General features: G+C 37.6%; 1 protein-coding gene across 1 annotated transcript; it reads left to right on the top strand.

The window, feature by feature from the left end:
- Positions 1–12,149, top strand: slc25a1b (slc25a1 solute carrier family 25 member 1b). Its single transcript, XM_082541456.1, has 9 exons — positions 1–461; positions 3,841–3,948; positions 6,428–6,527; positions 7,132–7,270; positions 8,399–8,483; positions 8,670–8,774; positions 8,878–8,993; positions 9,078–9,151; positions 10,622–12,149. The coding sequence occupies exons 1-9, from the start codon at positions 350–352 to the stop codon at positions 10,734–10,736; spliced, it is 954 nt and encodes a 317-aa protein (XP_082397582.1). The 5' UTR covers positions 1–349; the 3' UTR covers positions 10,737–12,149.
- Positions 12,150–12,173: the final 24 nt, after the last annotated feature.

Here is a 12,173-nt window from a genome sequence, read left to right as displayed (position 1 = left end):
TGTCGCTTAATGAGGCCGGTCCTCCTTAAATGTTTGTGACAAACATGGCGTTGTGCGGTATTGGGGGGGGAAAGTGACACGTCCTGCCTCGCCCTGAATAAATACTGAGTCGATGCTGCCAACCTCTGTATGGCACGGAGGGAAGTTCCCTGTCAAAAGTACACAGACACGCACTCTTAGCCAGCATCAAAAGTCCAATGTTCAGCACCGCCTGCTCGCCTTTTTATTTTTCCGCCGCCGCTGCACTGAACACCCAGACTGCACCAGGACTCACAGCTGGCTGAGTTTGCGGCGATAGAGGAGGTCCGGATTGACTTCAAAAAGAAAGTTAGGCCGGGGTACCGCAGTCATGTCTGGACAAAACACATTTGTCAGCCCGTTTCACAGACCCCAGTGTTTGGCTGCTGCAGCTCCCGCGGGGAAAGCCAAACTTACCCATCCCGGCAAGGCCATTTTAGCAGGTAAGAAAGTTGATGTGGGACTGAGCAGAGGCCGCCCTGCAACTTGTTTCGAAGTTTCAACAGTGAGCCTTTAATTGCAGGTGGGATCAGAGCATAGCAGTAATCACTTCCTAGTGTCTCCGGCAAACATCTGCTGCTCAGCCTCTGTGTTATCACTATTATTATCTTCTTTTTATCTTTTCAGGCTAAAGTGTTTGCTTGTTTCTCTTTTTGTTGTAGAAAACCTGACATTTGGTAGATTTGGTCTGTTCAGCCAAAACATTTAGCAATTTGGTAAATGATAAACTTAAAATAAGTCTGCCTCTTTATGACCCAGGATCCAGGAAAGGGGGTTTTGCACACGTCTTACTATTTTGCTAAGTATTATACTGTTGTACAAGTACAGCATGGTTATTTTGAGAAGTTAGCAGTCCACCCTTTATAGTCGACTGCAGCAGGCTTATCTGTGAACACCATAATCAGGAAATAGCGGGTAGATAAACATATCTGAAGTTTTCAAGTGTCTTAAAAAATAATGTCAGAGTTCAACATTAAACCAGGATTCAGTCTGAATAGGAGCAATAATTACAGCAAGCAAACTCTGATGTGGTAAGAACAAAATTTAAAGTATTTCTAAACAGAGGAATAATTATGGCCTCTAAGACATGAACAGAAGGTCCATGTGAGTCTGCTGTGGTACAAAACACTTACCTGCCTGCACAGAGCACCTGCTGTGACAAACCCTGCTCCTCAGCTTGGGGCCAGAGGAGCTGGTATGATCTGGGACTTGTAGACTCTAGCATTCAGACAGCTGAGTGAAATGAACTCTGGTGTCCTGCAGGTTTCACAGGTCAGTCAGTGACATACACATATTTTGCACAGCTCAGTGTGTACTAACTAGAGGACAGTCAACATTGCAACATTGTTAGCATGCACACACATGCTCCAGTTTTACTAAGCTTATTTTTTAACATTAGGATCTGGTTGTATGCCAGATATCAATTAAGCTTGGTCCTAGATTATAAATGTCAAGTGGAGCTTTCTGTTGAACTTTGCTTTTAGGTCCAGCTTTAATCCATTTTTGTGAAACTTGTTATAAAAGTTCAAAGATAAAGCCGCACATGTCCGTGTGATTTTTCTCTGTGTCACAGTCAGCAGTTCAGTGGGTGTTTTCTGCTGATGTGCTGGCTGTGTATGGTGTCCTCAAAGGCCCAGCTCTCCATGTTCCCTATAATGAGCCACAGTGACAAAGCACATTGCTCTCTCACCCTTTGCATGCATTCTCCAACATGCCAGCCACAAATATGGTTCTCCTGCTCTCTCTCATTGAATCCTGGCAGAAATGACCACTTGTTGACTAGAAGCACACTAGAAGAGGACTTTATATATCCAACTTTGTGTATAATGGGAATAATCTGGCTGTATCAAAAGTACTGTAAAACACACTATTAATAACCCAGTATATATGTGATGTACATAGATGGAGCTATTGTTGAGGCATTTTTGCCAAGAAATCCCATTTTTCTGTTGGCACTGAAATGCCATCTTCTACTTTTTTTTCTTTTCTTTTTTTTTTTAAGGTGTAGTTTGACAGTTTGACTCACTGCATTTTTCCAAACATACAGCTTTCATATAGCTTTCATGTGAAAGTTGAAGTTCTTATTCACTTGGATAGTGTTTGGCAAGTGTGAATGGGAGATTATCCACACACCATGTGATGTCACAGACTATGTAAAAGATGTACATGGCCACTTTTATGTCACTCACTGGTTAACACAGCATTAAGATGAAGCAATTAGCCTGGCTTGTTCAAAGATATTAGAATTACTATATGTTGCTATTACCTCATAAGCTTACTGGCACAATATGCGCTCTTATCCTGCTAGTATGAAGTAAAAAAAAAAAAAAAGTAAATGTAAATTAAATACTTATGTATGATTTTTTATTTTTTTTTCTGAAAAAGTACAGGTCATGTTAATAACCTTTTACACCAGTAATATCTTGGGTCTGTTTTACATTCCTTCCTACTGTAACATTTCCAAAAGATACTACTAAATATTGCTGTTCTAATGTTTCCTAAGGAACCACGTGCCTTCTCTTTATAGAAATAATTTTTGTTATTGTTGCAAGTAATTTTAAAAAGGAAAAAGTAGTTTCAGAATTCCTGCTCGGCATGTCTGTACATGCTGGACTTAATAAACCAGTTCTGTATCTTTTTCCAGCTTCAATATGGGGAACGAGCTGCAGGTACTACTCAGCTGCGTCTTGATGCAGACTGTTTTTTTTTTTGTTTTGTTTTGTTTTTTTCTATTTAGACAGAATTATGCCTGGGTGTGTCATAAATGGCACCGTTTATGTAATGGGCTGGTAGCCAAAATGCTACCATGTTTGATGTTGTTGTGAAGACAGTGGTTAGTCAGACTGTAATTAAGGGGTTTTTTTTTTTTCACAAACAGCCCCACTTGCTTGTTTGCGTGTGAGCTAGAATCATTGTTGTGTTGGATTTTTCTGCATGACATTTGTTTGAAAGAATGCATGTTACACAACAACACAGAACTGAACTTGTGAATGAATCCAAAAGTAAACATGAGTGAAAAAGCACATTAAAGCCTTTATTTTCATCCACTGAGTTCTTAGTTTTCCCCATTATTGCCAGATACTCTCAACACATTGAACCCAGAAGCACACTGGCCAAAACAACCTATATTTTGTCTAGCTTTTCCCCTTTTTACCCCACTTTTTACAGTTCTTAATGCTTTGACAGTTTACTACTTGTAATTTAAACTTGTCCCTTCTGGGTAGTCGAGGAACTGGTCCGCTGTCACCTTGCTGAATCCATCCTGCTGCACATTAATGTGTATGGAGAGTACACACCCCCTTGAGTTGGAGATGGGCCAAGGGGAGTATCTGTAGTCAGAAAACAACTGAAAAAACAGCTGAGCCAATCAGCTGCAGGATGCTTGTTAGCTGTTCAACTGCAGATCTGTAGCAACCAGGCTTTTAAGGTGGAGCTAGTCTGCACTTGTACATGAATAACTGTATAGCAGGCATCCGTGAAACAGTGCAGTGTAGATGTGGTGAATGCTAATGTGCACCTCACTAACATTTTTGAAAAGCGACTTTTCTTTTCACACTTGCTTTTATTCTACAAGCCGTATCAGATATCCTTCACACCTAACCACACCAAGGTTTTTATCTGTATTCCTTTGAGCTTCTTTGAAATGGTCACATGGCTTGCATCTTGTGTGTATTTTATTTAATTGATTTTGTTTTTTAAATTTATTGCATTTTATTTTGTGTGAGCTGCAAAAATAAATCTTTTAGTCTTTTAAATAGCTCGTTTTGACTCTTTTGAAACCAGCATTTTCTTTTTCCCCCCTCCTCCTTGCTCATTCTTTAGGTGGGATTGCAGGAGGCATAGAGATCTGCATCACCTTCCCAACAGAATATGTTAAAACACAACTGCAGCTAGATGAAAAGGCCAATCCTCCTAAATACAAAGGCATTGGTGAGTCCTTGTTTAATGTTGTCTTTTTCTTTTTTTTATTTAGTTCTAGCACTTTTGATGATATCACAATTCAAAAAAAAAAACAACACATTTAACATACCTTATAATTAGGGGTGCAACGATACACAAAATTCACGGTTCGGTTCGGTTTGATTCTTTGGTGTCACAGTTCGATATTTTTTCGATACAAAAAAATGTTCATGCCTTTTTAATTTGTCATTTATTAAAATTATAAATATTAATTTTAACTCAAAAGTACAGTTTTTAAATTTAATGTTGCTGAAACAAAAAAGTAATAAAAAAATAAAAATATCTGATTGAGGAATCACTCATCTTTGGAAAAGAGAGTTTATTACAGAGAAATGGCTCTTTCCAAAATAAAAGCTATACTATAAGCTTCTTCTGGGCTATATTCTCAGCAGCATATTAAACATATCAGGTCCCCATAAGGAGAATCATGTGCTAACGGCTGTCTAAATGACTCGGGTAAAGTTTGTAGCATGCGTGCTTGTTGTTTTTGTCTGCTTCCACTTGTCTTTGCACTAGGATGCTGTCGGAGTAAATGTGCAGTCATATTCGTTGTGTTCCCACTAGTGCTGTCAGCATTAATCTCGTTGAAATTATGTTAACGCCACAACACTGCAAATCTCCGTTAACGAGCTACCGCCGATCGCCCCGTGTGTGGGGGGCTAGACGGCCAACACGTTAACGAGCTAACTGCGCTAACACACTAGTTCCCACCCATGTAATTGAGCATTGCGTGGCACATCCAACATACTGTTTTACTTTAGTCCATGACGCGCTTACCTTCAGGGTCATACGTCACATGAAAACCAAAATAGTTCCAAACGCCAGATCTGAATGAGGGTGGGGGAGGTTCAATTTGCCATGTTGCAAGGAGAGCTTCTGTCTCGCTAGCTTCCCCTGCGCTCAGTGAATCTGCGTTCGACTACTCCGCCTAGGCTGCACTGTCGAGCGCAGATCCACTGAGCGCTCAACACAGACAGCATCGTCAGAAGAAAAGTTGATAAAATAAATTAAAAATTTTGTATTGTTCGATACATATGCGTACCGAACCAAAAGCACTGTATCGAACGGTTATCAATACAAGTGTCGTTGCACCCCTACTTATGATGCTTCAGTACTTTATATTACATAAAGTACAGTGCTGATGTAGAGTTAACATTTTTAATAGAACTTATGTGTTGTTATAGTGGCTTCAGAGCATCGGTAATATGGACATCAGTTTAGCAGAGTATCTGTAACTTCACAGAGATAAAACTGGTATCAGTCTTCTTATCTAACTACCATAGAAATCTTTCTGAATCTCTCAATCTATCTCAAAGATTAATTATTTAAACAGAAATCATAGATACTGTTGAAGGAAAAAATCTGAATGAATAATACTTTCAGGATTTCTTTACTTATTAAAATACAAAATTGCAATTCTCAGGTCAGGTAAGGACCTATGTATACGCAGGTATTGACGTTAGGTGGCTAATCTAGATCTGAATGACTGTGGGCGACCCTTACAAGCAGACAACGTGGAGGAGGTGGGCCAAGTTACCATTTCTGTCCTTTGAACTTTGCTCTGCCAGTTTCACAAGACAGTTGATCCCTTAGTAATCAGGCTTTGTACTTATGGCAGTTGACTCCTGTTGGATCTGGGGGAGAATCAAAGCTGCACATGCTGATCTAAATAGCTGAAAAGGATGTTAAACATGGCATAATAATAGATAAAAGTTCAACTCATTGACAAAACAATGATAATGGGCATTCTGGACTGGGCCTTATAATGGCTCAGATGGGTGAGAAAAAACACAACAAAACATCATCTTTAAATTATTGCTCGAGACATACAGTAGACAATACAGAAAATGCGTTTGAAAATGAAAAACCAGAACAAGCAAATAACACCAACACTGTAATAAACACATTTAAAGTTGTTTGCATGAAGATACCGCGACTCGGCTCAATGCAGAATTTCCAATGATGTAAAAACGTATTTGTTTAATGGCTACTTGAAACGGTTAAGGATCAGCTGTACTGGGTGTTAATCATTAATTGTTTAATCATTTATGTTGATTTGAAGTTGTCGCAATCTTTTGGGCTGTTTGCACAGCTCTCCTGACTTACACACCTGGAATAACAAGCATTGTGAGTGCGCAGACATTAGCAAATAGTGTTTGTGTAGTAAGTTGATCTTTGCTCATGAACTTTGGCACAAATCGTGCTTGCGTACTGAAACTGAGTACACAGTACAAACCTCGGTACAAAGGACTGTTTGTTGTTTCCATCAAATTCAGTCTTATCTGTTAACAGTTTATTAGAGGTTTTTTTGTTTTGTTTTTTTTTGGGTTTTTTTTTAAAATAACTGTGCATATGCACAACTGATCTTTGATACCAGTGGATCAAAGTAAATTTCTTTTTAAAAGCTGCTTTTTCTCTTGTCATTTATCCTGTTTCCTTCCCTCTGCAGTTGACTGTGTGAAGCAGACAGTGAAAGGTCATGGTGTGAGGGGTCTTTATAGAGGTCTAAGCTCGCTGGTCTATGGCTCTATACCTAAAGCAGCTGTCAGGTACTGCAGCGCCACAAACAAAAAGCAAATGAGCACACTAAACACGTTTTGGAATGTGCACAGTCATCTATTAACTTTACAGCAACTTTTTTCCAACTTAACTTCAGGATTTTTTTCAGGGTTTTTCCACTTTGTTTTACAGTGTAGGAATAACATCATGCCATCAAAACTCAAAATAAAAATGTTTCTAATTTTGAAGCAAACTGTAGCTATCACACGATATTATCAAAAGATTTGTCATTGATTTGTATTTGCTTTATGATTAACTGAATATTTGATCAGTTGATTTAAAATTTATAGCCATATGAGTAAATAAAGGTAATTGCTTATTTTTTTATTTGTTCTTAGTTTTGATTGTCACTTGTGAATAATAATTGATGATTTGCCAGGATTTTTTCTCATCTAGACCTAATCTATATTCTCCTCAAGCTTCTTCAGGAGTTTCCTAGTACAGGCCATGGTTGTAGTAAGAAAGGCCAAATGTTAATTCATTAGTTAGTGCAATTCACAATAGGAAAGCCCGAAAGTTGTTACTATTAATGGCTTCTAAGTGAGATGAAATGTATCTCTGAGTTTGTTTAAAAAAATTCTCTCACTTCTACAGATTTGGGATGTTTGAGTTCCTCGGTAATAAGATGCGTGATGAGAGTGGCAAACTAGACAGCAAGCAAGGATTTTTCTGTGGCCTTGGAGCTGGAGTGGCAGAGGCTGTGGTTGTAGTCTGTCCTATGGAAACAATTAAGGTAAAAAAATAAGTTGAACACATCATGTTGTGTGTTTCAATTCAAATATTTTTTATTACGTGTGGTGGAGATACAAATCTCTCTGGGCTTACATCAGGAAGGATATCTGGTGTTTCTATCAAATCAAATCAAATAAATGGAACAACCCATTGGTGCAGTCCCTTGTGAATAAGGAAGGAGCCAAATGTAGCTTTTAGTGGAGTAAGTAAACTTACTTGTGTGGTATATGAATCTTGGCATGGTATTACAGTAACATAAAATAACAATATAGAGGAAATGTTGTTAGTTTTAGCCTTTGCCTGGGTAGGTACATTTGTCAGCCTAACCTTGATAAAGTTTCTTTAGACAGGTTCCAAACTAAGTGAAATGACCCAGAAATACCTGTGTGGCAGCCACAAGAAAGGCTAGCTGATTTCTCTAAATGCTGAGAAAAAGTGCTTCAGTGCTCCCTTAATTAGCTCTATTAGGAATAAATACACTTGACCAAGGGATCAGAGTGATGCATTCACAAAGAACATCGACAAAACTGACAGTGGTGCATAATGGTAATGTTAATTATAGGTGCATTTTCCATTTCGTACCATAACTTGCTACATGTATTAAATTTTCAGTAAACAGGCTGTCGAACCCACAGCTGAACTCTAAATTGGATCATTTTCCTCTGGTTAAGATTCCACTGAAAGCATTAACAGGTAGAATGAAAGCTTTCACACTGAATCATCTCCCCAGAGAGTAAACATAAAATGCAATAAATTTGATTTTATAGGTTATATGTTAAATCTTTGGAATGACACAATTATTTTTTTCATGGTTCTCATTTATATTGATCTGAAGTACAGCACAACGAAATACAGTAAGAATGAGTCAGGGTGAAGTAAGATGTGCATGTATTGTTGTATTATAGCACTTCTAGTCAATCTAACATCTAATTCATATACTAAAATGGAAACTAATAAACTAAAACGGAATCAAACATAAACCTTTTATACGGTTAAAAACTTCAGGCATCAAAATAGAAAATATAAACACAATAAAAACACAAAACTAATATCCCTGGTGCGAACACAATTGGAAAATTAAAGTTATGGGATACTGCAGTCATTTAACAGTTCAGCTTTGTCCTTGCAGGTCAAATTCATCCATGATCAGACATCAGCAAATCCAAAGTACAGGGGATTTTTCCATGGGGTGAGGGAGATTATTAGATCCCAAGGTAAGAAGGGCTTCAGTTGCATTATACTGCCACCTGTTGTTCCTACCATTTATACACATGTGTTATTTAGATAATTATCCTCCTTATGACTTCTGAGAAGTTCATGAATTCATTTTAGGTGATAAATATGAAAGCTGTAATGAAGGTTGTCATGAAAAAGTGATTATTTTACTGTTGCACTTTTAGGACTAAAGGGGACTTATCAAGGGTTAACAGCCACTGTCCTAAAACAAGGCTCAAACCAGGCCATCCGCTTCTATGTCATGACTTCACTAAGAAACTGGTACAAAGGTAAGGGAGTCAATACATTTGCAACCACTTGATGCAAATAAAAATGCAGTAAAAAAAAAAAAAAACAAACTCTTTTTGTTTCTTTTTTTTTTCTGACGCCTAGGTGATGACCCCAACAAAGCCATTAACCCTTTGATAACTGGACTGTTTGGAGCTATTGCCGGGGCTGCCAGTGTCTTCGGAAACACTCCCCTGGATGTCATTAAGACCAGAATGCAGGTTAGTACCTTAACATATTTCCAGTTTTCCTAGTTTATCCCTTAGCTTTCCAACTAACATGTATATATGCATATTTTCCAACAGGGCCTTGAAGCGCACAAGTACAAAAGCACAGTAGACTGTGCGGTCAAGATCCTGAAGCATGAGGGACCACTGGCGTAAGTTCATGTGCCTGGTTGATATAGTATCTGGGGAAAAATGATTTAAAGGTTTTAAATATATATCTATTTATTCTCACTGTTGGATCTGGCCTTGTTTGAACTGTTAAACTGTCAGTTACCACATTTATATTGGTGAGAACATCATGTAATTTAGTTAGTGACTGCATAGTGTAGTGGTTTACACATCTGCCTAACATACCTGGTTCAAGCCTGGTAGGACACATACATCCTTTGGAGGATGTTTCAGGAAGGGAATCCTATGTGTGTGGTGACTTATCCATCTATCCATTAACCCACTTTATACTATAGACTGAGATTAAGCCTGTTCATTGTAGGAATGATAAAAACAAAGGTGTATTTAAACTCAGAACACATCTGCAGACAATTCAGAATCAAAATGATGTAAGATTTGGATAACCAGAGGAACACAAACTGAAAACTCATCTGTTTATCTTCATTTTGACCATTTTTTTCAAGGTGTTGTGTTATCGTTAATGTCAAAGTTGCTTTAGTTTGATTCACAGGGAAACTTTGTATGGCTCGTCTGTATAGCTTTATAGGTGCTCTGTTTCAGACTAGGTCTACAGCTGCTAATTGATATTTTATCCTCCACTTCATAACTGTTCTTTAAAAAAGTAGTCAGCAGCACAGTAGTGGAGTTGTTAGCACTGTAACGTCACGGGACCGGTTCAAACACTGGTTGGGCTCTTTCTGGGTCGAGTCTGCATGTTCACTCTGTTGTGCCTGCGGGGGTTTCTCCTCTGTACTCCGGCCTTCCCCGTAGTGGCTCAATAATGTAGCAGTTTACACATTTGTCTAACAAGCAAAAGATCCCCAGGAGAGACTAATTCATTTAGGGTCACATCATCAGGTGTAAAAAAAAAAAAAAAACAAAAAACCCAACTATAATAATAATAATAAAAATATAGCTCTGGCTTCCTCCCACAGTTTAACAGCGCCCATGTTAGGTCAACTTGTGGCTGGACATTGGGTGTGAGGTAGATGAAGTGTGCAAAGTATATTGAATAAACTGTTGTATGGTTAAATGTGACTTATAGTCTGACGTGCTTTGAGTGGTTAGTAGGACTAGAAAAGCACTGTATAATTGCAAGTGCCTTACATTGTCATTACTTCATTACAGTTCTGTAATTTCATAAATATAACAAAAACTAGGGAATGAATAAATGAATATACAAAGCACAAAAATAAAAATAATTTACTGCAGAGTAGCAACATATTATACATTTAAATATTTAAAACTTTAGTTAAGCTGAATTTCTACTTATAGGCTCTGTCACCTATGATCTACGGCTTCATATAGATATTTTTGGTCAGAAATGACTAAATTTGGCTTACAGAGTTATTGCCACTAACTTTTTAAAATAATTTTTTATTGACCCTGTAGTATTGTGAAACTCTGATATCATGGTTGCCTAATGTAACATTCACTGTCTGTTACTTCATTAGGTTCTACAAAGGTACTGTGCCTCGGCTGGGTCGGGTGTGTATGGATGTCGCAATAGTCTTCATTATCTACGAGGAAGTTGTGAAGCTCCTGAATTTGGTTTGGAAGACGGACTAAAATCAAGTTGTGCTAAATAAGCAGGACTGTCATGACAGGCCAATCTCCTTAAATCCTGTTTCTAGGTTCAAATATCTACCTCCAAGTGATTTTTCAGAAAGAAAGAAAGACAGGGATTGGTATGTTCTTGATTTATTTATAGCCCAGCAAACAGTAGTTGGAACTATTATCTAGCAGAATCACTGCTTACAGATGCTCTTTTTTTTTTTTAAATTCCACAGAACATTTTTTCACCCTGCTCAATCAGAGAACTGAGAGTGCTCTCAACACAAACAAGGAACTAAAGTTTGTACGTACTGAATCAAAGACAAACCAGTTACTTACCTAATGTAATATATAAACTATAGGTTAAAAAATTATGGGGAGTTGACTCAAATTTATTGAATCAAAAATTTAAACCCCTTTTATATGCAAGTTGTCAGAGAGGTTAGAAACCATTCTGAGGATGTGAAATGCTCCAAAAGCTGCAGGTACATTAAGAACTGCATGGCCGAAGTCAAGATTACAGAGTAATCTGCTTTGTGATTTCTTTTATCCTCTCCATGCACCTTGGAAGCAGGTGAAGTTGTGCCAGAAAATTATTTTTTGCTAAGATTACAGAGTAACCAGTTGTGGAAGATGCAGCATTTCTTTAAATGATAATACACATGTTCACATTATTTAGAAATGCACATTTCCATAAAGAAAGTGTTTGTGGGTAAAGAGGGTTCACTATTAAGTTGCAGAGATGTTTTAAATCAGTTAACTTACTAATGTCACTAAAAGTGCCTACGTGCTGTATAATGAATTTTGTGGTGTTTTGCGAATAAGAATGATTATTTAATGTTGTCACTAAAGACTAGAATAATTTACACATACTACTCTGTTCCAGTCAGTGTCTAATAAGTTCATGTCTTCTATTATCCTTCGAACTGTTAGTTTTTTGTTGTTTTTTTCATTCATTGAGAAATGGTGTTATTAGTGCCTTCCATCTCGTTCCTTTCTCATTAACTTTTAATTGCAGTTTATTTTTATTCTTAACTGTGTAATATTAGTTGCCTTTTCTTTTTTTTAATCAACTGATGACCCAATGTGCCAACTGCTGCTTGAAAATATAATGCCATGCTATTAACTGGAGTTCTAGACACGGAGTCTGGTTGTTTACATGCAATGCCTTTTAAATTAGTTTGCTTATCTTATCTCTTTGTGGAGGAGACACAATGTTTTCCACATGTTGCCTTTTTCAGCCTCCCGTTTAACCAGACCCTACAGGAGCATCACACTTTGTCACAGATTTTTAAATATTTCTGGAGTTTTCTTGTTAACAGGTGAATATTCTATGAAAAATCTACCAGGAGTTAAAAGCTGGTATTGTGCCTTCGATCTTCTTAATTCTAATATCAATGCTCAGAAATAAACATGGATCAGACTGTTGGTATGGTCTTTTTTCTTTCAAGC

The sequence above is a fragment of the Aulonocara stuartgranti genome (genome assembly GCF_965226115.1).
Source record: "Aulonocara stuartgranti genome assembly, chromosome: 7".
NCBI lineage: Eukaryota > Metazoa > Chordata > Actinopteri > Cichliformes > Cichlidae > Aulonocara > Aulonocara stuartgranti.
This window is presented reverse-complemented; position numbering and strand designations above follow the sequence as displayed.

Excerpts from the sequence above, each read along its gene's own strand:
- slc25a1b (XM_082541456.1), top strand. The coding sequence starts at position 350 with ATGTCTGGACAAAACACATTTGTCAGCCCGTTTCACAGACCCCAGTGT. Across the intron at positions 462-3,840 it reads CGGCAAGGCCATTTTAGCAG|GTGGGATTGCAGGAGGCATA; the intron begins GTAAGAAAGTTG and ends CTCATTCTTTAG. Across the intron at positions 7,271-8,398 it reads GTCCTATGGAAACAATTAAG|GTCAAATTCATCCATGATCA; the intron begins GTAAAAAAATAA and ends TTGTCCTTGCAG.